Source organism: Ananas comosus, linkage group 12 (assembly GCF_001540865.1).
Source record: "Ananas comosus cultivar F153 linkage group 12, ASM154086v1, whole genome shotgun sequence".
Lineage (NCBI taxonomy): Eukaryota > Viridiplantae > Streptophyta > Magnoliopsida > Poales > Bromeliaceae > Ananas > Ananas comosus.
Genome location: NC_033632.1, coordinates 848,368 through 869,716, shown reverse-complemented (window position 1 = coordinate 869,716; position 21,349 = coordinate 848,368). Strand labels below are relative to the sequence as shown.

The 21,349-nt window shown below is 40.1% G+C and overlaps 4 protein-coding genes and 1 non-coding gene across 9 annotated transcripts; 2 read left to right on the top strand and 3 right to left on the bottom strand.

Annotated features, from left to right (window-relative positions):
* LOC109718455 (E3 ubiquitin-protein ligase Praja-2-like) lies at positions 2,459 to 5,913 on the bottom strand. 5 transcript variants are annotated; one of them, XM_020244711.1, is made up of 4 exons: positions 5,662 to 5,913; positions 5,509 to 5,584; positions 4,484 to 4,616; positions 2,459 to 4,323 (listed from the first exon to the last, which is right to left on the bottom strand). In XM_020244711.1, the coding sequence occupies exon 4, from the start codon at positions 4,321 to 4,323 to the stop codon at positions 2,875 to 2,877; it is 1,449 nt and encodes a 482-aa protein (XP_020100300.1). In that variant the 5' UTR covers positions 4,484 to 4,616; positions 5,509 to 5,584; positions 5,662 to 5,913; the 3' UTR covers positions 2,459 to 2,874. The 5 variants fall into 5 exon arrangements, with proteins under 5 accessions (XP_020100300.1, XP_020100298.1, XP_020100299.1 ...); XM_020244709.1 differs by having other exon boundaries at positions 4,484 to 5,584; XM_020244710.1 differs by lacking the exon at positions 5,509 to 5,584.
* TRNAL-CAA lies at positions 6,468 to 6,551 on the top strand. Its single transcript has one exon. It is a non-coding gene; the product is annotated as a tRNA-Leu (tRNA).
* Positions 8,631 to 10,649, bottom strand: LOC109718425 (probable serine/threonine-protein kinase At1g01540). The gene has a single exon (XM_020244671.1). The coding sequence runs from the start codon at positions 10,647 to 10,649 to the stop codon at positions 8,631 to 8,633; it is 2,019 nt and encodes a 672-aa protein (XP_020100260.1).
* Positions 13,751 to 17,141, top strand: LOC109718747 (bifunctional bis(5'-adenosyl)-triphosphatase/adenylylsulfatase FHIT). The gene is made up of 5 exons (XM_020245142.1): positions 13,751 to 14,089; positions 15,573 to 15,719; positions 16,015 to 16,113; positions 16,580 to 16,725; positions 16,835 to 17,141. Exons 1-4 carry the CDS (start codon positions 13,793 to 13,795, stop codon positions 16,694 to 16,696), a joined length of 660 nt encoding a protein of 219 aa, XP_020100731.1. The 5' UTR covers positions 13,751 to 13,792; the 3' UTR covers positions 16,697 to 16,725; positions 16,835 to 17,141.
* Positions 17,296 to 19,136, bottom strand: LOC109718746 (protein LURP-one-related 5-like). Its single transcript, XM_020245141.1, has 2 exons — positions 18,767 to 19,136; positions 17,296 to 18,131 (listed from the first exon to the last, which is right to left on the bottom strand). The coding sequence occupies exons 1-2, from the start codon at positions 19,022 to 19,024 to the stop codon at positions 17,721 to 17,723; spliced, it is 669 nt and encodes a 222-aa protein (XP_020100730.1). The 5' UTR covers positions 19,025 to 19,136; the 3' UTR covers positions 17,296 to 17,720.

The window sequence follows — 21,349 nt, the reverse complement described above, 5'->3', positions numbered from 1 at the left end:
AGGGAGACAAAAGGTCTCGTATATTTGGTGTTTTATTGGTGGGGCCAACATGCCCAGCTCACTAACGTCCGTTAGAACATTTATTAACTTACGGACGTTAGATGGGCGTTTTCAATGAAAGGAAATAATTTAAAATTCCTTTTTTAAAAAAATTCTTTTTATAAGCGCTTGGTGGACCGAGTGCACCGACAAGTGTAACACTGGGGCCGCACAGTGTGTATATATATATACACACACACTATATGGGGTTGGGTGTATTAGTGGGTGAGTACGCGTTTGGTATTTGTAGTACTTAATTGAGAAATTTTGGAAATAAAAAATTAATTGAAATTTTTTGACAGCTCACTGCTACGAAACTGTATTACTTTAGTCTAATAATATATCCTTTTATTAGAAAAAATTTCAAACACCACCACATGATTTCACACTTTTTCACTTTAGTGCCCTATAGTTTAACGTGTATCAATTTAGTGCCACGTGGTTTTATTTTTATCTTTTTATTATGGATTCGACTAATTTTTTTCGTTAAATTAGTGACAAAGTTAAAACTAACGAGTACTAAAGTGAATATTCGATAAACCTATATAGGTATCTAAATTTTTTTTTGTATATAATTTAACGAAATATTAACGAAAAAACTGACGAAAAGATAAAAATAAAACCACAGGATACTAACTTGATACACTTTAAACCATGAGATACTAAAGTGAGAAAGTGCGAAACCACATGGGTGATATTTGAAGTTTACCCCTTTTATTAATACTTTCCTACTTTTTAAATATTGTAATTTAAATTATTTTTACTAAAGAAATATTCTGAATAATTAACTTCGATAAAAAAAAAATTATTAATAATCTAAAGGTAAAAATATATGAAACTTATCTAAATTATAGACTATTAGAATTTAATTATCCAACCAAATTTTAAATTTACTAATTAATCTTTCAATTTGTTTGATTTAAGTCAGTCAACGACACTTTGACTTCAAAATTTGAATATATCGTTTATCTTTATAAGTTTAGTTAGCATATTTTATATAATTTTTATAATTATAAATTTATTAAAGTAAGTAATTAGTTTAAATTTTTGAGTCAAAATATCGTTGACTGATTTAAATTGAATAAATTTTAAAAAAAATAGATAGTAAAATTAAAATTTATAATAAACTAAGTAGTAAAAATTTAAATGATCCAAAATTAAATAAGTTTTATATGATTTTACCTAATCTAAAATACACTGAAAAGGTAGTCCAATAGGTCTGCAGAGGCTAAGAAATTTATAGGCTCTCAGGGGTCCATTTTTTATCCCCTCGATATGGACCGTTGGATCACTGATAATAAACTTTTTTTTTTTTGAGAAAATAATAACATGCTACCTGTTTCATTATGAATTAGGCTGTATAGATGAGCCAATATATCTCAGTCAAGATTAAAAAAATAAAAATAAAAATAAAAATAAAAGAGTAGGGGTGTTAAAGCTACTTTGTCAGGATAAATTTCTCTCACAATTTCTTCAAATATATGATCATATTGTATGCTGCAAACGGGTCCGCATATTCTTTATCTCGACATCCAATTATTCCAAACGATCGTCACATCATCCTCAAATTCATAGGCCGGATCCCCTCCAAAACTGTCACTACTAAAAATTTATTAAAAACGTATTCCATCCTACTGATGATAAATTATTACCACATCGATTATGAGGATAGTTGATACACGCCAAAAAGGACGGTCGATCTTTGGCTGGATCCGGTGAGTGGACGGTCAAGGATTAATTAAATGGTAGTGGTTCGAACTTCGAAAAGGGCATCGATGTGGGAAGGTGGAGCGGTCGAGAGTCGAGACGTCGAGTGGAGTGGACGCGAAGTGAAGTGAAGGTGCAGCGACGTCCGTCCGTCCGTGGAGATCTTTGTCGGTATCCTGTCGCCACGTGGCAGATCGAGGGCCCAGCGCATTTTGCGTTGTGTGGCCCAGATTCGAGCTGGATAGTACTGTACGTACAGGATCTTGCAGTATCGTACCGTAAATCATCTGTTGTCCTGGACGCACCGAAATCGGTACAACCAGAACATGTGGAGTCCATTATTGAGGCAACTACTTCTCGGAAATTTCCTTAGGCGATTGACCGACGTCGTCGACGCTACAAATAATTTTACAGCTCATCATTGACGAAATACATTTTATCTGCTCATATCTACTCGTCAAGAGCGAGATCATTCCGCTCATAAAAATTTTCTGCACAGAAGGTTGCACCTATTTTCTGCACAGAAGGTTGCACCTACCGTGCCCTCGATGATGAGCAGGGAATGCATTAACCGTCCATAAAAGACGGAATCAATCTCAGTCGCCTGTAATAGACAGGATCTGGCTCTGGATGTCGAATTCCATGTTAGCTAACTTGCTTTTGTGAAAATATATGTAGGCTAATCGGCAATAATAAGAACAGTACAAAACTCTTAACTACAGACACATTCAATCAGATGAAATTTTATAATGACACACAATCAATCACATTCAGTTGCTTAGAGATTAAGCAGAAAATAAAAGATAAAAAATAAAAAGCGTACTCCAACCACTCTTAGGGAGCACTAGATTTAGGATAAGAGGTAATAAAAGTACGTAAGAAACAAAGGTTTGGCCTTTGGTGAGGATTCTCTCTTTTCAGCCGTGTTTTCTAGTGAGATTGTTTACCATCGCACCACAACCCCAGTATACACAATACGATGCAAACAGTAGTTGAGAGGACGCTCACCTTAGCAATTTCCCAAAGGTCGAAGTTGAAACTTATTTAAACAGTCACCATACGAAAGAGAACACCAGCAACGAAAAAGCAATCAGAAGATTAAAAGAGCATAAAAAACAAGCAAATCACCTAAAAGAAAGACCACCATCTTCTCTTTCTATCTCCGCGAGCGACGGAGCTCTGAGCTCCACTAAGTTGCCTTCCCGCCTGCGCCTGTTCTCTAGCGTCGCACCGACTTCTGTTATTATTACCATGAGGGTTCTTGAACCACAATACTAGAACGATACCGACAAGACTAACTATCGGAGCTGCAGCTAAAAACAACCACCCGCCGCCTCTCCGATCCCGGCCATTCGATCTAACCCCGACTTGGTCGCCGCTGGCCTCCCCTCTACTCTCCGCCATTCTACTGGCGATTCTGTCATTACTATTATCATGAGTTTCATTGACCTCCACATCATTAGATCTATTATAAGAACTCTCCTCGGCCAAATTCCTGCTCAGTAGCTCTGTCTTGGCCATCTCATATTCAATGTCGTCAGTGGGGAGCTCATAACGGCAAACGGGGCATGTATTTCTTGAACTTAACCATGGTAATATGCACGATGGGTGGTAGAGGTGCAGACAAGGAAGCTGTTTTGCTTCAGTGTTTATCGGCAATGGGTCCTTGCAAACTGGGCAAATTAAGCTACCGTCCTTTTCGTGGCTCTTTGATATAACCACGGAAGGAAGATTCAGCAGGACTGAAGCACTAGCCGGCGGCGCCCCTCTTCTCGACGCATCATTCTCCGCAAATTGTTCTAGAAGCTCCTCGAACCGTGCAGGGTCTACATAGTCACCTGGATCTGCAGTGAAACCTGCTGGTCTAATCTCCAATTCAAAGTCCTCGAAGTCGACAAACAGGTCGGCATAATGTGTACCCATTTCGAAAGCCCCCCTCATCCTCCGATGAACAAGAGCACCATCTTGATTTTGACTTTCTCTCTCTACAATGCCATTAGGGCTTTCTCTATCATCCCAATCCCCCCCATCTTCTTCTTCATCTTGGTCGTCCGAATTCCACTGATCCAAGCCGGCATGCATTGGATCAATATCTGTATCAGTGTATACATAGCTTTCATTTTCAAGTTGGAAGTACATTAAACTATTCTGATCGATCGAAGTATCTGATTCTCCTCCATAGTTACTGAAACTGAGGTTCGATTCACTCTCACCGAACACAGAATCACTCTCGTTGTCGGAGATTGTACTCTGCCACCCTCTAGAACGGTTTGGAGTAGAATCTGTCTCATGGCTTTGGCTTGCCAAATTAATCAAATGGGAGAACCTTTGTGAAAATGAATCACTGTCCACTGAATTGGAGCTTCCATATCTCAATGCTCTTCTTCTTCTTAGCCGCCTTCTTCGACGAATATCTCTAATAGAAACATCTCTATTAGGACTGTTGAGAACAATCATTTTACACTCCCTGCAGATATTTATTGCTTCAAAACCATCGTTTATTTCTGTTTCCAGAGAAAAAGGCCTTCTGCAAACCAAGCATTGTGCTCCATAAAGGTTTTCGGCATCAGCATCCATCTAGGTGATGTACGAAAATGAGTGCATTAAGCAAATATGATGAAGAACGGGACATAAAATAAAGGGAAAAAGGATATGAACAAAAGTAGGATTACCCGTTCCAAGCTAACTAGTTAAGAAGTTATACAACAACTCAAGAAAGGGATGTAAAGAAGGAAACCTGAAAAACGAAAGGAGAAAACCAAGTTTTCTATAGTCTGCATATAATAGCAGGGAAACCACAGTTTCACCTTTCAAGCATATTAGTCCCCTGATTGCCTTTTGTTTTTTTTCCCCTCTTTTGATGAGAACTTCTGCAAATTTATAAACTTCTAACCTCATGTAAGTAATAGTTAATAAGAAAGTTGCAGATTGAAATTTGAACCAACTACAACTCTAATAAGTGAAATAGCCAATAACTACAACTTATTTGCCCTCACAAAAAGGTTTAACAACTACAAACATAAAAAACCATCTAAACAAGAAAGAAGAGAAAACAAGATAAATGCACTAGGCACTCACCACTACAAAGAACAGAAAGGATCAATTTTCCTATTGAGCTAAAATGTTCAGAAATTATCATCAGATAATCCAAAATAATTATCAACTTGACTGTTCTTGATCTCCGCCGTTTCAGGGAAATAACATTTACACGAAATGAACTTTAAAATCAATAAACCAAAAAATCTTGATAAACACTTCTGCGAGCTTTTAACCTCACCATATTCCATTTGAATTTGCTCCAAATTTCCACAAAGACAATCATTGACAAGAGACATCTAATAATATTTGTATGAACTGTCATGACACTACTTGTGTTTGTAAGTTATTTATTCCTACCATTTTAATATGCGTTTGAATTTATCAAACATGAACATTTTAATATGCGTTTGAATTTATCAAACATGAACATTTTAATATGCGTTTGAATTTATCAAACATGAACATAGATGCAATAGGACCTCCCGAAGTTTCAAAATCAGATTTAACTATCTAAAGTTACAGAATTTACAAAATAAGCATATAAAATTTAATCTGATTCTACTACCTAAGACCTAACAGCATTTGTAGCAATTTCTCCCCAATATTCCAACAAGTAGCAGAAGATCTCGATAGTTTACAGAATATTCCTTCAAAATGTAAGCAAACACAATCAAAACATTAAAATTCAGAAAGTAAAATCAAAACTTCTAAAAGTTCAAGTACCGATTTCAAATTGCTCTGTAGTGCACAACGTCCGTACATTTCGACCTAAAAAGTTCACACCATTTGTGACCTAAACCTACGAAGCAGAAGCATAAACGGATCTAGAACACTACATCCCATCAAATCCAACTGTGATTACGAGATTCCTCTTACCTCTCACAAATTGGCCCCCAATCGATCTACTGAGAGTGCCGAAACCCTCGATCGGAAGCTGAAAAGAACCGAATACGATTGCGATGTGCACGCTGAACCGAAGAGCGAATCGAAACCGATAGGGGGAGAAGGAAACGGATGGATCGAGTAGAGGGATTGGGAAGTGAGATCTAGGGTTTCGATTGGGGAATCGCCTTAACTTTGTGGGCCTTTTTTTGGTTTTTGTTGGGAAAATGGATTTGATAAAAAAGAACAAAGGGAGCTTTCTCTACACCGAAAAGATAAACAGAATTAAGGATGAACCGGGTCTACGAAACATGAGCTAACCCGAGTATGACACGTGGCGAAGGTGGTAGTGTCCTTTTTTTTCCTGGATTCCGATGACGTGGTGAACCATAAAATACGTAAAAATGTACAAAAACCCCCTCAACTATAACTTTCTTAAACTGAAGCCCTACAAATATTTTCCTTTTCGTTGGCACCCCTACAAATTAATCAACTATTAACTTGTTCATTTAAGCAAGTTTATATTGAGTAAGTTGTCAAATTGAATAATGAATAAGTTAAATATTATAGCTTATAGAGTAGTAATAGATATTACTAGATATGAATGGCTAATAGCTTAATAGACGTGAATCTTAATAAACTTTCACTGAAACCGTAAGATGTTAATTTAAATTTAGCCTCTAATTTTGTTTAAATCTAAATTTTATATACTTTAATGGCCTCTAATAGTTTAAATTTAAATTTACCAATTCTAAATTTTATAGTTTAAATAAAATCTTTAAATGAAATTAACAAAATGGGTCAGGATGGCCGAGTGGTCTAAGGCGCCAGACTCAAGTTCTGGTCCTCGTGAGAGGGCGTGGGTTCAAATCCCACTTCTGACAGTATTTTTCACTTTCTTTTAATTTCCTACTACCACATATTTTAATTTAATTCTTCTCAACTCTTTCTTTCTTTTTTCTTTTTTTTTAACATCCCACAAACCAACTAAATTTTGACCACTTATTTTTCTCAAAAATTAGTCAATTCTTTGTTTAAGAAAGCAACTGTTTTAAATATAAATATTCGAACTTCATAAAATTAAACTAAAATTTTTTTAGAAGTAAAATTGGTTAATATTTACAAAGTAATATTTTTTTTTAAGTTTAAATAGCTGTAACTTTCTAGATAAATCCTCATCCAATGCGTCCTTGTGCAGGCCCTACAGTTTTTCGTGTAATTCCTCTTATAAGCTATAGCAAATCAATCAAAATACCATTACCTCTAGTAGTAAAACCTCATTGAAAACAACTTCTCTTATCTTCTTTTTTATTTTAAATTATTGTAATTTCTTTATTCGACTATTCTCAACTAACGTGATCTGCTTATTAAATTTTTCTCCCCCCCTTTCTTTCTTTTTTTCTCTTGCCTCTCCTTTTCATCCTCTTTCTCGCTTTTTCTTTGTTTTTGTTTGGTAAACAACAAAAATTGTTTTTGTTTTGTAACCAACATAAATTGCCTCAACTGACCGTCCCTAGTGCAAGTGACAAAAAAATTTGGTGATTGATTCCCGAGGTTTCAAGTGTGAATTATAATTAATTTATATTTTCAGCTAAATTTAAGTTTCAAGTTTGAATTATAATTAATTTATATTTTCAGCTAAATTTATTTCTAAAAGAGATGAACGAAGCGTATAGCATGCTATCTTTTTCTCAAAAAAAAAAGTAATATCCCGTATTGCGTCATCCTACATATTCCAAGTCTCCTAATTACGTACGATAAAAAACCTAATTTTTAGTAACCATTACGAGGAAAACTATGTCAATTTTGTATACAATTTGTGACCAATTTATGAGCATGACTTGTCCTTCTTTGAGGACCGCAACTTTAATTAAGACAAAATACAGGGGTTGGCATCAATTAAAAGGCCCACCAATTGATCCGAAAAAGACTAATGTTGTTGGAGGTTAATTTGGGTGGTGCAAAACATTTATTAAGTTAATGTCACACCAAAATTAACATATAATAGAGAAAGTGTAGGGAATGATATGTATACTTGTACAACTACCAACTACCAGTGTAATAGCTAGATATTAAATATTAGCTATGAATGAAATGATAGGGACACTGAATTGGAGAAAGGATATAATTAATCCAGTGATCGATCACTCCCTTGAATTCGTCCTATATATACATGTATATATTTATCAGCAGTTAAAATTTAATGCGTCGATGTTCTTCGTTAGTTAGAACGGTGACAAAGCACACATCTTCTATCTTATACAAGATCACAAAATCAAGCTTGTTTTATGACTCTTTTTTAGTATAGTTTTGTACCAGTTATATGTAGCACGTATTTTTGGAATTCTGAAGAATAGTTCTCTGCATTTCTATACTTTTTTCAAATACTGAATAATAATTTATAATTTATAATTTATATATCATGTTATATGCACTCACTGGATGATTGATAACATTCCAAAATGGGTTTCTTAGCAGATCAATCAAGTAGCAACATTTATAATACATTTATCATTGTTTATACGTGTTACTATGTAGCTGATACCAGTTTCCATTAGATCCTTGAGCCGCTACATTTAAATATGTTCTAATAACAATATTATTACAATTTACTCGCTTAATTCTTATAATAATTATTATTATTATATCAATTTACAACTTACAAGTCGAATCTCTTTCTTTAACTCCCCCAAGGGCCAAGGCCCAGGCCCCGGCCCCACTCATGGTTGTACGGACACAGATGATCGAGTAAACGGACGGGGGCCGAGCTTTCTATACCGCGTGCGGCCCTGCCACGTCAGCAGAACTCCGCTACACGCCAAAATCACGCGGTCGAGCTCGAATCGCCGTCGCCGATGATGATATACGAAGTAAAAAATAAATATTTTCTTTTTTTTTTAATTAAAAAAAAAAAAGCAAAAGCCGTCAACCTGCGTGGGGTCGATCGGGCCCGTCGGATTACATCACGACGACCACCCGTGCGCCGAGGCCGTGGAGGTGCGCGACGCCGAGGGCGCCGACGACGACGACGACGACGACTCATCGGTGACGGACGGCTCCGATGCGGCGGCGGCGGCGGCGCGGCCTTCGGACCTCGCCTCGAGATCCGCGAGCGTGGCCTTGAGCGCGGCGAGCACCTCGGCCATGCGGGGGCGCTCGTTCTTGTACGGGCGCACGCAGCGGCAGGCGAGGCGGAACACCGCGGCCACGGACGCGCGGTCCCACCCCGCGCCGAGGCGCGGGTCCACGATGGAGCCCACCGCCCCCTCCTCCGCGTCGTCGGCGCCGTCCGATCCCGCGCGAAAGTGCTGGACCGCGGCGTGCGCGGCGTGGACGATGGACTCGGCCCCGCCCGAGGGCGTGGGGACCACCGCGCGCATCCCCGTGACGAGCTCCAGCAGCACCACCCCGAAGCTGTACACGTCGGCGGCCTCCGACACGTGGCCGACGCAGAAGCTCTCCGGGTCGACGTAGCCCATCGTGCCCCGCACCTCCGTGGACACGTGGGTCCCCTCGTGCGGCACCATCCTCGACACCCCGAAGTCCGACAGCTTCGCGGCGGCGTCGGCGGCGGCGGCGGAGAGCAGGACGTTGGTGGGCTTGACGTCGCGGTGCACGACGGCGCCCTCGGGGAACTCGTGGAGGTACACCAGCCCCTCCGCCACGTCCGCGGCGATCCGGAGGCGCCGCCGCCACGCCAGCTCCCCGCCGAACAGCGCGCGGGAGAGGTTCCCGCCCGCCATGTACTCGTAGACGAGCGCCACGTGGCGGCCGCGGCCGGCGGCGCAGTAGCCGAGGAGGGTGGTGAGGTTCCGGTGGCGGAGCTTGGCGAGGATCTCGACCTCGCGGTAGAACTCGGCGATCTTGCGGTCGCGGTAGATGCGCTTGATCGCCACGTGCTGCCCGCTGGGGAGCCTCCCGAGGTACACCTTGCCCGCGCCGCCCTCGCCGAGGAGGAGCCGGTCGTCGTAGCCCTCGGTCGCCTGCTGCAGCTCGGCCTCGGTGAAGATGTACAGCCCGTCGGTCGGGAGGACCGGCGCCGCCCCGGCCGCCGGGGCCTGATCGTCGGCGACGGAGGATCTCCGGCGGTGAGCGCTGTAGATGGAGATGGAGAGGAGGACGATCGCCGCCACGGAGGCCAGGGCCGCGGCGGCGGATCCGGCGGCGATCTTGACGGACCTGGAGGAGGCGGTATGGGGAGGGGTAGGGGGAGGGGGAGGGGAGGGGACGAAGTCGCCCCCGCCGAGGGTGTTGACGTTCTCGAGGACCTGCACCATGCAGAGGGCGTAGGAGCGGAAGCGGGGGAGGGAGGGCCGGGAGCGGGACCAGACCCCGATGGTGGCGGCCATGCCGCAGGGGACGGGCTCGGCGCTCGGGCCGGCGGCGCCGAGGAGGGCGAAGGTGAGGCCGATCACGGCGGTCTGGCACGCGGCGCACCCGGCCTGGTCCGCCACGAGGTCGGGGGAGGCGGAGGGTCCGGCGCAGAGCGCGGTGGCGTTGTCGAGCGCCGCTGGCGCGGCGGCGCGGAGCTCCGAGACCGACGCGTACTGGCACGGCCGCGCCCCCGCGGCGAGGTCTCCGCCGCCGCCGGTGGAGGAGGAGGAGGAGGAGAGGTCGCAGGAGCCGTTGAAGAGGGAGGGGGAGGCGAGGCCGCTGCCGAGGAGGAAGGAGGAGAAGGCGGAGGAGCAGGCGGAGGAGTCGGCTGCGGGGAGGAAGGCGGCGCCGGAGAGGTTGGCGTAGCGCGCCGCCGCGAAGATGTAGGAGCCCACGACGAACCAGCAGCAGCTCGTGGCCGCCGACGCGGCGGCGTTGGTCGCGTTGGCGTAGCACGCCGCCGGGATCATCCCCGACGCCTCCGCGATGTCGTAAGGACACGTCGCGTTCCCCCCACTCGCCTCTGACAGCGCCGCGGCGACCACGAGGAGGACGACGATGGCGACGACGACGACGAAGAAGCGGTAACCGCACCGCCGGAGCATCATCCTGACCGGGTACAGGGAGGTGACGGGAATCGGCGAAGGAGAGAGGAGGGGTTCTGCGGAGGGAGAACGAGAAGAGGAGTTTGGAGATTGAGGGAGATTGAGTAGTGGCGGAGGTGGCGCGTGTTGACCGAGGAAAGTGATAAGTTTGACTCCTGATGGTTACGGGTAAATCACATTTTTTATTCTTTTTAATAACTGATATATATACAATAGCATTCGTATGTTGGACTCTCTCAATTCAAAACTATTTTTAAGTTGAAAACTTTAGAAGCTACTAAACTACCTCACCTACCCGCAAAAACTTGAAGTGGAGATGCAATTTTATATGAGCTCAAATCAATAAGGTGTCAACATAGGCTTATTACTTATGCTAACCAAATAATTAAACAAAGACTTATTCTCTTTACGGTATCTTACTAGTTACTACTGCTACAGGTACCATCTTAAAAAACTTAGGAATAATGGTAGTACGATGCGTCATGTCCAATTTCATTTGTATACTACAAGACGGAATATTGAAAAATATAGGGCGTTCCTTAAGATACCTTCAACGCAATTACCCTTCTAAAATTGGATTAATGAATATGTAAAATGAGAATTTTTAAGATTAAACTGTAAGAAATAAGAACATTAATGATAATCATTTATAGTAAATCCCTTCATGAATCATTATTATGTACATTGATTCGTCAACAAAGTATTACTATCTAGGAACGTGCATAATTTTTTTTTTAGAAAAAATGGAGTCAAAATCTTTTATTTATAAATTCCTAACTTTTGGTTTTTTGGTTGACAAAATTTTAGTTACTACCTTGGGAAAAGGACAAAATGGGAAAAGTTCTTCTAGATATCCGCTGACTAAAACGTAGCTGTTAAGCTCCTCGAGTTTGCAATGATCCGTTTCTTCAAACAGTACTTGTCAATGGTTGCTTTTTCTCGTTTGCTTGATCAAAGGCCAAGCAACGCCCGAAACGCGTGACCACTTCTTCCGAAACTGTGTGTACGTAAAATACCTACTCTTCAACACTGAAGATCCGGTCCTGCTAGCCGACCCACAGCTAGGGATGTCAATGGGTATGGATACCCGAAATTTTATCCGAACCCGAACCCGAATGAAACGGATATATCCGATGGATATGGATATGGATTCGGATATGGATATCAAAAATAGAAACCCGACGGATATGGATTCGGATATGGATTTTGATTGTATCCGACCCGAACCCGAACCCGACCCGAACCCGAATTTATTTTGTATTATATATAATATATATATAAAAATTTGATGTTATATTTAAATTTGTATTTTAAAAATTTAGATTTAATATAATCTATTTTGAAATATTGAAAAAAGAAATAATTGTTTCGGGTTCAAATTTTCGAGTTCGGGTTCGGGTTCGGGTTTCGGATTTTTGGTCGGGTTCGGATTTGGATATGGATTTTTAAAATCCGTCGGGTTCGGGTTCGGGTTCGGGTCTCGGGTTTGGAGTCGGGTTCGGGTTCGGGTTTTTACAAACCCGCCCCGAATCCGACCCGTTGACATCTCTACCCACAGCAAACAGCCCGAGTCCTCTGGGATACAATTTCCAACCAAGGAAACAGCGAAACAAGAAGGAAGAGACTATCCTAATTGACAGCAATTTGGTAGATCGTCTGGAATGAGCGAAACAAAACTATCTTTCAATCCATCTCCCCTAACCCTCTGCGCTCGCTTGACCGCATCAAAGTTCTTGTATCCAACTGGAGCGACTTTTGTTGAGTGTGGATCCATCCTTCTATCCCCCTAGGTAGATCATAGTTATGATTTTCTTTTCTTCTCTTACCCTTTTTTTAATTTATTTGTTATATTTTTGACTTCCCTCCCGATGCCTTAGTTGCAACCATTCTGTAAGTCTAGTTCATTTTTCTTAATGAATAAAGTACGTAGCTCATTACTTTTTTTCTCAGAAAAAAAAAAAAAAACATTTTCAGGGCTTGATAAGAAATCTATGAATATTTAGGAAAAGAGCAATCTAAAACAATAACCGGAGATTAGCGAGCTTGTGTATATATGGTTCTAAATATATATTTAGAATCGCATAAAAAGAATCGATTAATACAGCTAATATCTATTTGATTTATTTTTGAAGTGGTAGTACCTCCCGCAATTAATATTTGCTTTATCATAATATACTTTTCGGTGTTATCAAAAATATAAAAATATAGGCTAAATTACAAAAAAAAATTTCTGTAATAACCCGCTTTTTCACTTTTCTTTCCTGACATTTAAAAACCTGCACTTTGCCCCCTTGTAAAATAAAAAATGTTCACAAGGGGTTACGGTGTGTAAAATGATCATTTTGTCCGTCGCCTTTTTTGTCTTCTTCCTCATCTTTCTCGGCCGCCCTTTCGATCGGCCACGATTCCAACCTCAATCGGCCGCGATTTCTCTCAATTTCCTTCTCTACCTACTCCCCTTCTTCTCCTGCACCCTCGCCGCCCCTTGATTTCGACGATAGTAGAGAGAAAATCGATGTGGGTGTTGAAAGATAGGTAGGCAAGGGCAACGAGCGCGAAGGCGAGGCGGCGGAAGAGGGCGAAGGGGATGTGGGCCAAGGCGAGGTAGTGGAGGACAGCGAGGCGGTGAGGCGGCGGCGAGCCGGAGGGAGGCGAGGCAACAAGAAAGAGGACGAAGGGGTATTTTTCGGTATAAAAAAAATTTATAACAAAACCCTAACGGTAGGAAGTGAAGTGCATATTTTTCATTTTAAAAATAGGCAAAGTATAGATTTTTAAATATCAGGAGAAAAAAGTAAAAAAGCGGGTTATTACAGAAATTTTTTTTGTAATTTAGCCAAACTATAAATATGAATGTATTCTATCCGAAAGTTCTTAACACTGAGTCAGTGAATTATCAATTTTTAAAATTTTAGTTTTTTCTAAAAAATCTGAAATTTAATGGTTGTAGAAATCTCGGGAAATTTAAAAAATAAAATAAAAGAAGAGGTGAAGGACTGTTCGGTCCACGGATGACGTGGTGAACCCTGTTCACGAACAGACTCTCCGTAATCTTCCTAGGTTCGCACGAGCTCGACGCGCGAGCTCAGCGTAAACCCAGCGGAAAAGGAGCTTTACGATTCGCGCGCTCGCACGTGGGAGGCGAGATGGTAAGCGTGCTCCGATCGCGAGGGCTTCTTCTCGCAGCACCGAGGGAATCGCTTCTTCGTCCCGCTTTTCGCAAAGCGCTTCCTCCTCCTCCTCCTCCTCCTCCTCCTCTTCATCATCAACACCACGATCTCCTCCTCCTCCTCCTCCGCCGCAACCTCTCCTGCGCGAGGTCGCCACCAATGGAGGCGGCGGAGCCCTACATCTTCGGCCCCTACAAGATCGATCCCATGGAGGTGTTCTACTCCACTCCCCTCTCCTACGCCATGGTCAACCTCAGACCTGTTCTTCCTGGTACACTCTCTCTCTCTCTCTCTCTCTCTCTCCGTGTTACGAAGGGGGAGGGTAAAATGTGCGTATAGTCCTGTAATCTCGAGAAATGACTTTTTGGTCCACAAATTTTTCACTTTGATGGATTTAATCTGCTTAAGTTAATTGATTATTGGCTACGTTGCAAGTTCTACTCTGTATTTACCCAAGATGGGAGATTCGTGAAAGACTAATTCCTACTCTGATAAATTCAACGCGGAGACTTTCAAAATGTGTTTCGAAGGGGCGAGGTTGATTTTATTTTTTCGATTAAAATTCTCTAATAGCACATACAAGAGTTAAAAAAAAAAAAAAAATTTAAAAAGAGGTGCTTCAAAGAAGCTGTTCCAAAAGCCATGATAAATAAGCCAAATATGTGATTTTTTTTTTTATTTACTTTGGAAGCAACTTTTTTATATCCCAAACTACTAAATAGCCTCTTATAGTACCATATCTTAAGACGTAGAGTCGTAGAGAAGGATCGGTTTCGGTGTTTTTAGTTTCATGTGGCTATTTTGTTATATTGGTGTTTGTTCTCTCCCTTTCCTGTTTTTTAAGAGGCCTTGTTGCCTCAGTTTCTGAAGCTTAGTTCATTTTTCTTGGGGAAACTTCATATATACTCTTGTGGTTTACTATTTTTATCACTTTAGTAATATGTGATTTTAACTGTATCATACCTTGTAGTTTATATTTTCATTTTCCATTACACTGTTCTTTAACTTTTCTGTTAAAATAGTCATGATCCACGTACGTGCGATGTGTATCATCGTTTTCTCGCCATTGGTGACTCACCAAGAATGATCAGAAGTAAATCCTAAGGGGTCCCGTACCTTTTTTATCGATTCTTTTGGGACATATCCGACGCAGGTGTGCGGCACGTGACTAGTTTAACAGAAAAGTTGGCGGAGGGTGTAATGAAAAATGAAAATCGAGACCACATGGTACTCAAGTGATACATTCGTAAACCATAGGAGGTTTTTTCTTCTACTTTATAACCAAAGCGGGTAACATGATATCAAGGGATACAGAGAACTGCTAATTGTTTTCAGTTATTACTTTCATGCCGCATTTTTTTTCCCCTGCTCCTTGGCACTGAATCGCAGCTAATCTTTCTCTGACTTCAATTATTTGCAGGTCATATCCTTTTTCCGTAGAGGGACCAGTTCACTCTTAAAGCCATTGTAACTGAGGACATTTGTGTACGCACATTTTCGGGGTGTAGTTGCATGACTAGATATGCACAGTTATCTAACTTTCAATGTGATATTCTCTCTACGTGTTTGTAAGACGTGTAGATTATTCATTATGCCTTTATTATTTCTAGAGATTTTTACTCTATTCCCTATAGAGTCATGTAGTTACGCATGCATCCTTACAAATCTAAGATCCTATGCGTATACCCTTGTCCTCATTGTTTTAATATGATTCGCAACTTTTATGATGCACATGGTTATGCCTTAACACCAGCTACATGTTCTTGTGTGCTCACGACGTGAAGTGAAGCGCTTTATTGATCTTACTACTGACGAGACTAACGATTTATGGCTTACTGCAAAAGAAGTTGGTCGCCGGCTTGAGGATTATCACAAAGCTTCTTCACTTACCTTTACAATTCAAGTCAGTATAGAAGTTATTCTGGGCATCTTTTGGTAGCGTGTGATGTCAAATTGCTCTGATTTCTTTATGTTGGCTTTGTACTGGTTTTTTAGTTTGTATAGTTGTTTCTTTGTACCTCATTGTTATGTTAAATTGCTTCTTTATCAAGGTCTTTTTCTTTGACAAAAAAGACAAATATACCAACTAAAACTTCAGAAAAAAGAATATTTACTTTTATGTATTTTATGTTTCTATTTACTTTTCTCTTGTATAACTCAAGTTTTTCGGATATTGATGTTGGTACTCAAAATCCCAGGATGGACCCCAAGCAGGACAGACGGTTCCTCATGTGCACATTCACATTCTCCCCCGTAGGATGGGAGATTTTGAGAAGAACGATGAAATTTATGATGCAGTGAGTTGTGATTGCTTCCTCGCTTTATTCTGATATTGCAGTATTTATCTAGTACATGGCTAAATTGGAACCGGAGTCGTCAACCTTTCCAAAAGGTTTCAGTTTGGTCCCCAAAATTCCAATGGTTATAGCAGGGCCCAAAATTTTTGTATTCCATTGCAATTTTAACTCTTTGTATTAAATTCATCAGTTAAATTGGGTAAAAAGGCCTATATAATCACCATATATGAAGTGAGAAAGTTGCTTACATGGCAGTGAATGTCATTTTCATGGATAACTGTTTCCAGTTGGATGGAGCAATTTAGTATAATGATAAGATTGCAACAAAATGTAGACATTATGGACTTGATGGAATACTTGAAAGGTTGGGGACTAAATTGAAAATTTGAAACTACACTAAGTGGTTGAGCACCCCTGGTGCTGCTACAAGAAGCCCTTTCTTATGCATTTGTTAATCTTGTTATAGATAGACGAGAAAGAGAAGGAATTAAAGGAGAAGCTTGATCTCGACAAAGAAAGGAAAGATCGAACAAAGGGTGAAATGGCTCACGAAGCCAGTGAATACCGCGCTCTTTTCTCTTAGTCAGATTTTCAGCCGCCATCTGCAATGCGGTATATTTTCCTTGCTCCTCTTTTATTTGAACATTAAATATTTTCTCTCACAGTAACAGTTGTAGTAAATCTAGCGATAACTTTGGTTTTCGTCATTTGATATTATTAGGGATGCTTTTAGTTCCGCGCTGCATCGCTTGAATATGTCATCTTGTTCGTAAGGTGAAGGCAACTCTTTGGGAAGCCTCTTCAAGGAGGAGATAGGAGGACTTTGATCCTAACACTTATCTTTTTCAGAAGCTGAAGGCGACTCTTCGGGGCAATCGCTTAACTTCATGCTTATTTAGTGGATTTAAACTGGAATCTATTGTTTTCAAATGACAATGCGAGAGTACAATAACCATTTCCTTGAAAACCATATATTGTGTGGTGAATTGCGTTTGGCTGTGTTCAGATAAATGAAAGTTGCTTATAAATTTCTGGGAGTACTTATATTAGCAGTCTCTGATGATGATTATTAAATCTTTTTTTGTAGATGTTTCCATGGTCCTATTTCTTCTCATAGTCCTGGCTCTATTAACTTCTCTTAAGAAGACGCATTCATTTCCAAGCAAGCAGTATCATGCACTAGTATTTCCATCTCCCCAGAGTGATGCATTTTTCCCTTTTTTTTTTTCACTCATTTCAAAGCAAGATTGTATAGTAAGTATCATCTACTAGTGTTGTTAAAGTTTGCATATCAACTACATTTTTTCGATCTCATTCTTCTTGGTTCACCAACTCCTGCTCTACCTTAAACTCCTCTTTGGCTACTCATTCTACAAATCTACGATTGATCATATTTTAACTGTAATTTATCGTATATTTTGATGGCTGTTTCTTTTCTCTTGTTCATCTTTTACTTGGTTCGGGAGTCGGCGTAACCTTAACTCTTCTTTCTAAAACCGATGTTTTATCCAAAATTTGCAGGAAACCTTTCTCTTCTTCCCTGAATTGAGATTTACAGAAAATTTCTGCTTCTGTTTTTGATACAATAGTTCTTCTGCTCAATACTCTCAAGAACACATTAGAGGGCTGTAGGACTTCTTACAAATCCTATCCATGATCACCACGAAAGCCATTACCATCTCGCAGTCGATCCCTGGTTGAACTACTAAGCTGAACACATCATCTCCGAGCATTACCGACTTGCTAGCCATCTTCGGAGATATTCGCGCGACCTCCTCGCCTTTGCTTCCATATATCTTGCAGCATCTTCCTCTGAAATAGCCCGCGATTCGAAAAGTCGCGGGTGTTGTCGGAGAATTTGAATGAGGGCTTTTCACAAACACCTCTGCCTCATCGCTGCTTTGAAGGATCGAGCACCTCCTCATTGAGAAGAGAGGGAGTTTGGATCTTTTGTTACAATCCTCTTCTTCTTCTTCTTCTCCCTTGTATCCATCCCATTGGTCGTACAGGCTCAGTATCTGCGAGGCATAATGCAAAATTTTTTAAGTGTTATGGAGTTTCTTTTTTTTTTTTGTGGTGAAAAATTGTTTTTTATGAAATAATAAAAGACAGTTTTCCGTGATTTTGGAGAAATCGATAATTTTATATGATACGAGAGTAGTTTACATGTCCCTGCACCTTTTTATGGGTTAAATCTATACGTTAAATATTAAAGTTCCGTGCTTAGACATGGAGAGAAATGTTAAAACTACGTCAACTTCACCATGCAGATAATTTTGAATATCATGAATTAAAAAAAGAATCAGGTGTTTTTCTTGGATTCTCAGCTGTGAATCCATAAATTTTGTCCATTGCAAAACAGGACGAAACTAAATTCCTGTTTTTTCACCCCAAAAAATCTATCTTTCAATCTTTCAATGTTTCAATTTTGAATATCATGAATTAAAATAAATCAATTTTTTCTTTTCCTTTTTTTTTTTTCTGGTCCCACACATTATCAGTTTTCAGCAGCTTTGACATTAAATTCTAGCATAACACTATAACTTGAATTAGTAGTCTTTGCCTTAATCAATTAGTTAATATTTAATACGTCAATGGCATCAAATGCTACGTATTCTTTTTTTTCATACTTTTTTTTTTTTCTTATTCCTACCTGAGGTTTTAGAGTCAGAAGTGCTTTTCCCTTGCCATCCATGAGGACTAGCTCCCCCGAGAAGCACTTATGCCGCCTCGAATAGTTGTCGACGCGAAACGCGAGCCGCCCCTCGCAGTCGTACACCGAGAATCCGTCGGTCCCCTGAAAGGCCATGCTCGACCTCTTCCACACCGTCCACGTCGAGGGGTGACGGTCTAGTGCTCCCGACGCTGCACCGTCGACCTTTTTGCTCTCCGTCGGATGAATCTTACTCATTTGATCCTTTCTTTTCTATATGTGATCACTCTTGATAGGATATAATTGGTTGTTTTTTAAAATTTTTTCCTAGTAAGATTTGTGTAGAAACTAATTATAGGGTGGTGAAGGAACAAAGATGAATGAGAGAGAGAGAGAGAGAGAGAGAGAGAGAGAGAGAGAGAGATCTACTAAGGGGAGTACTAAACCCTTTTATATATGGGTGGAGAGGAATAAGATGTAGGAATTGTTAAAAGATTTGGGTTATATGTATATACACAGTTAGTACTATACTTTTTATCTTTAGGATTAGCATGTAGCTTTGTGAATGGAGGTTACGTAGGATTGGAACTTTATGATGCTATGTCCAAGTAGGATGGCTATAAAATAACAATATAGGAAACAATAGGCTTAATTCCTTAAATATGGTATCTCTACATGGCCAAAGGGACAGTCCATTGGAGTGGCTTATAATTTTAATTATCTTAGTAACTCTCTTTAAGGATCTAATTACCACATGAGTAGTGGATGCTTAGTTGAAAATTGTGGTCTTAAGGGAGTGAAAAGGAGTAAAAGTTGTTGACTTAGACCTGGTTAATTTACTTAGTCATCCATGAATGGATCAATCAAAATGTAACACATGGTTTCGACTAAAGGCTCTTACAAGTGACCTTATTATCTCCCAATCTGCTAATTAGCTAGGTTCTGAGTAGCAATATTTGTTTATATTGTGTTATTTATTTATTTATTTTTTCTGGAGGAATAACTAACTGGTTAGGTTTGTACAGAGGTACAACAATTTTAGACACAACATGATAACATAATTCAAATGTACTAAAAGGCCTGCAAAATTAACATGACGTGAATCTGTCTAATCTGAAAATGATCTAAACTATCTTTCTTGTCCTGATTCCTAATTAAAAAATCGCAGGCAAATCTTACATCTTATCGACAATTATCGGTAATGGAGCATTCCGTAGATAAAAAGCAAACTTTTACTCATGTAGAAAGAAAGGAAAAAAAAGTAATTTTAAGGCTCAAAATCAGAAACTCTGATTTGAATCTTCCAATTTCATTGCTTCAGATAGAAAACGTTAACTATCATTGGATGACAAGTTAGATTATAATTTGGGACACTTTTCTACTTTACAAATTACAGCCTATGGGATTATTATTTTCCTCCTCAGCATGACATCATAAAAGTAACTCAATTTTTCTAATACCATAATTAGCTAAAGTATTGTGGTGATGAGATCATACCCTGGATTTAATATGTAGTTGGGACCTTTCAACACTTTTTCAAAGAACAGGTAAGGGAAAGGTTTCAACCAATAGAATCTAGGACTAGGATTAATTGATGCCACCAAGATTTTTTTTTTTTTTTATNGAGAGAGAGAGATATATATATATATATATATAGAGAGAGAGAGTCCGGCTACTATACTATCGATAGTACCAAGCCCTTGGTATTATTGAGTTTTCTACAATTAGATCTACCCTTTGATCATTTCCAACCGTTAGATTATACTATTAAACCAACCACCCACTCAACCCTAGGGGACCACTATCAATTTAATCGGGGACCACTATCATCCTAACCGCACATCCTTTCATCCAACGGCCGAAAACTCAATAGTACCAAGGACTTGATACTATTGATAGTATAGTAGCATAATTCAAGGATGTTAATTAATTATATAGAGGTTTTGCAATGTATTTTTCATCAAATTAAAGTCTCTCTCTATATAAAAAAAACTAAGTACCATTAATCAGTACTTCCAAGATGTCTTAATCAACTCATTTGTAACAGTTTGAATTTGACTTAAGATTAAAGATTAAAGGACTTTGAGTTTGAGCTTAAGTTAAAGCTGTGCGCTTGTTTTTGATGAATATATATATTCGATTTCTGTAAAGCAATCCAATTATGATTCTAAACGAATTTACAAACTTCTTATAGCTTTAAATGACTCATCCTTTTGTATTTACTAAGAAAGCACTTACAATTAATTAAAGATCCGTAAATTCAGATCACATCAGAATCTAGAGAGAAGAAACAATAATTAGTGAGACAAACCAAGCGAAAAGCCTCGGCGATAAAATGACATTCCAAAGGACAAATATTAGGTGGCACCTATCATCTAAAATCAACTCATTTTTGGTCTCTTTTGCAATTTTTAACAACAAAAATCTCTTCCTGGGGATTCCTAGGGCATACTATGTGTGAAAATAGATGAGGGAAAAGGCAAATGTGACGAGCATTAGAGTAGGACTATGACACAATTAGTCACTAAATGGTGCTTAATCATGACCCACTATGGTTTTCTTACTAATTAATTTGGAGTATTA

What these genes read in the sequence shown, in the direction of transcription:
- LOC109718455 (XM_020244709.1), bottom strand. Translation starts at nt 4,323, where the DNA reads ATGGATGCTGATGCCGAAAACCTTTATGGAGCACAATGCTTGGTTTGC.
- LOC109718425 (XM_020244671.1), bottom strand. Translation starts at nt 10,649, where the DNA reads ATGATGCTCCGGCGGTGCGGTTACCGCTTCTTCGTCGTCGTCGTCGCC.
- LOC109718747 (XM_020245142.1), top strand. Translation starts at nt 13,793, where the DNA reads ATGGTAAGCGTGCTCCGATCGCGAGGGCTTCTTCTCGCAGCACCGAGG. An exon ending in CACTTACCTTTACAATTCAA is followed by an intron (nt 15,720 to 16,014) that starts GTCAGTATAGAA and finishes TCAAAATCCCAG; the next exon opens with GATGGACCCCAAGCAGGACA. An exon ending in ACGATGAAATTTATGATGCA is followed by an intron (nt 16,114 to 16,579) that starts GTGAGTTGTGAT and finishes ATCTTGTTATAG; the next exon opens with ATAGACGAGAAAGAGAAGGA.
- LOC109718746 (XM_020245141.1), bottom strand. Translation starts at nt 19,024, where the DNA reads ATGAGTAAGATTCATCCGACGGAGAGCAAAAAGGTCGACGGTGCAGCG. An exon ending in TTCTGACTCTAAAACCTCAG is followed by an intron (nt 18,132 to 18,766) that starts GTAGGAATAAGA and finishes TATGCCTCGCAG; the next exon opens with ATACTGAGCCTGTACGACCA.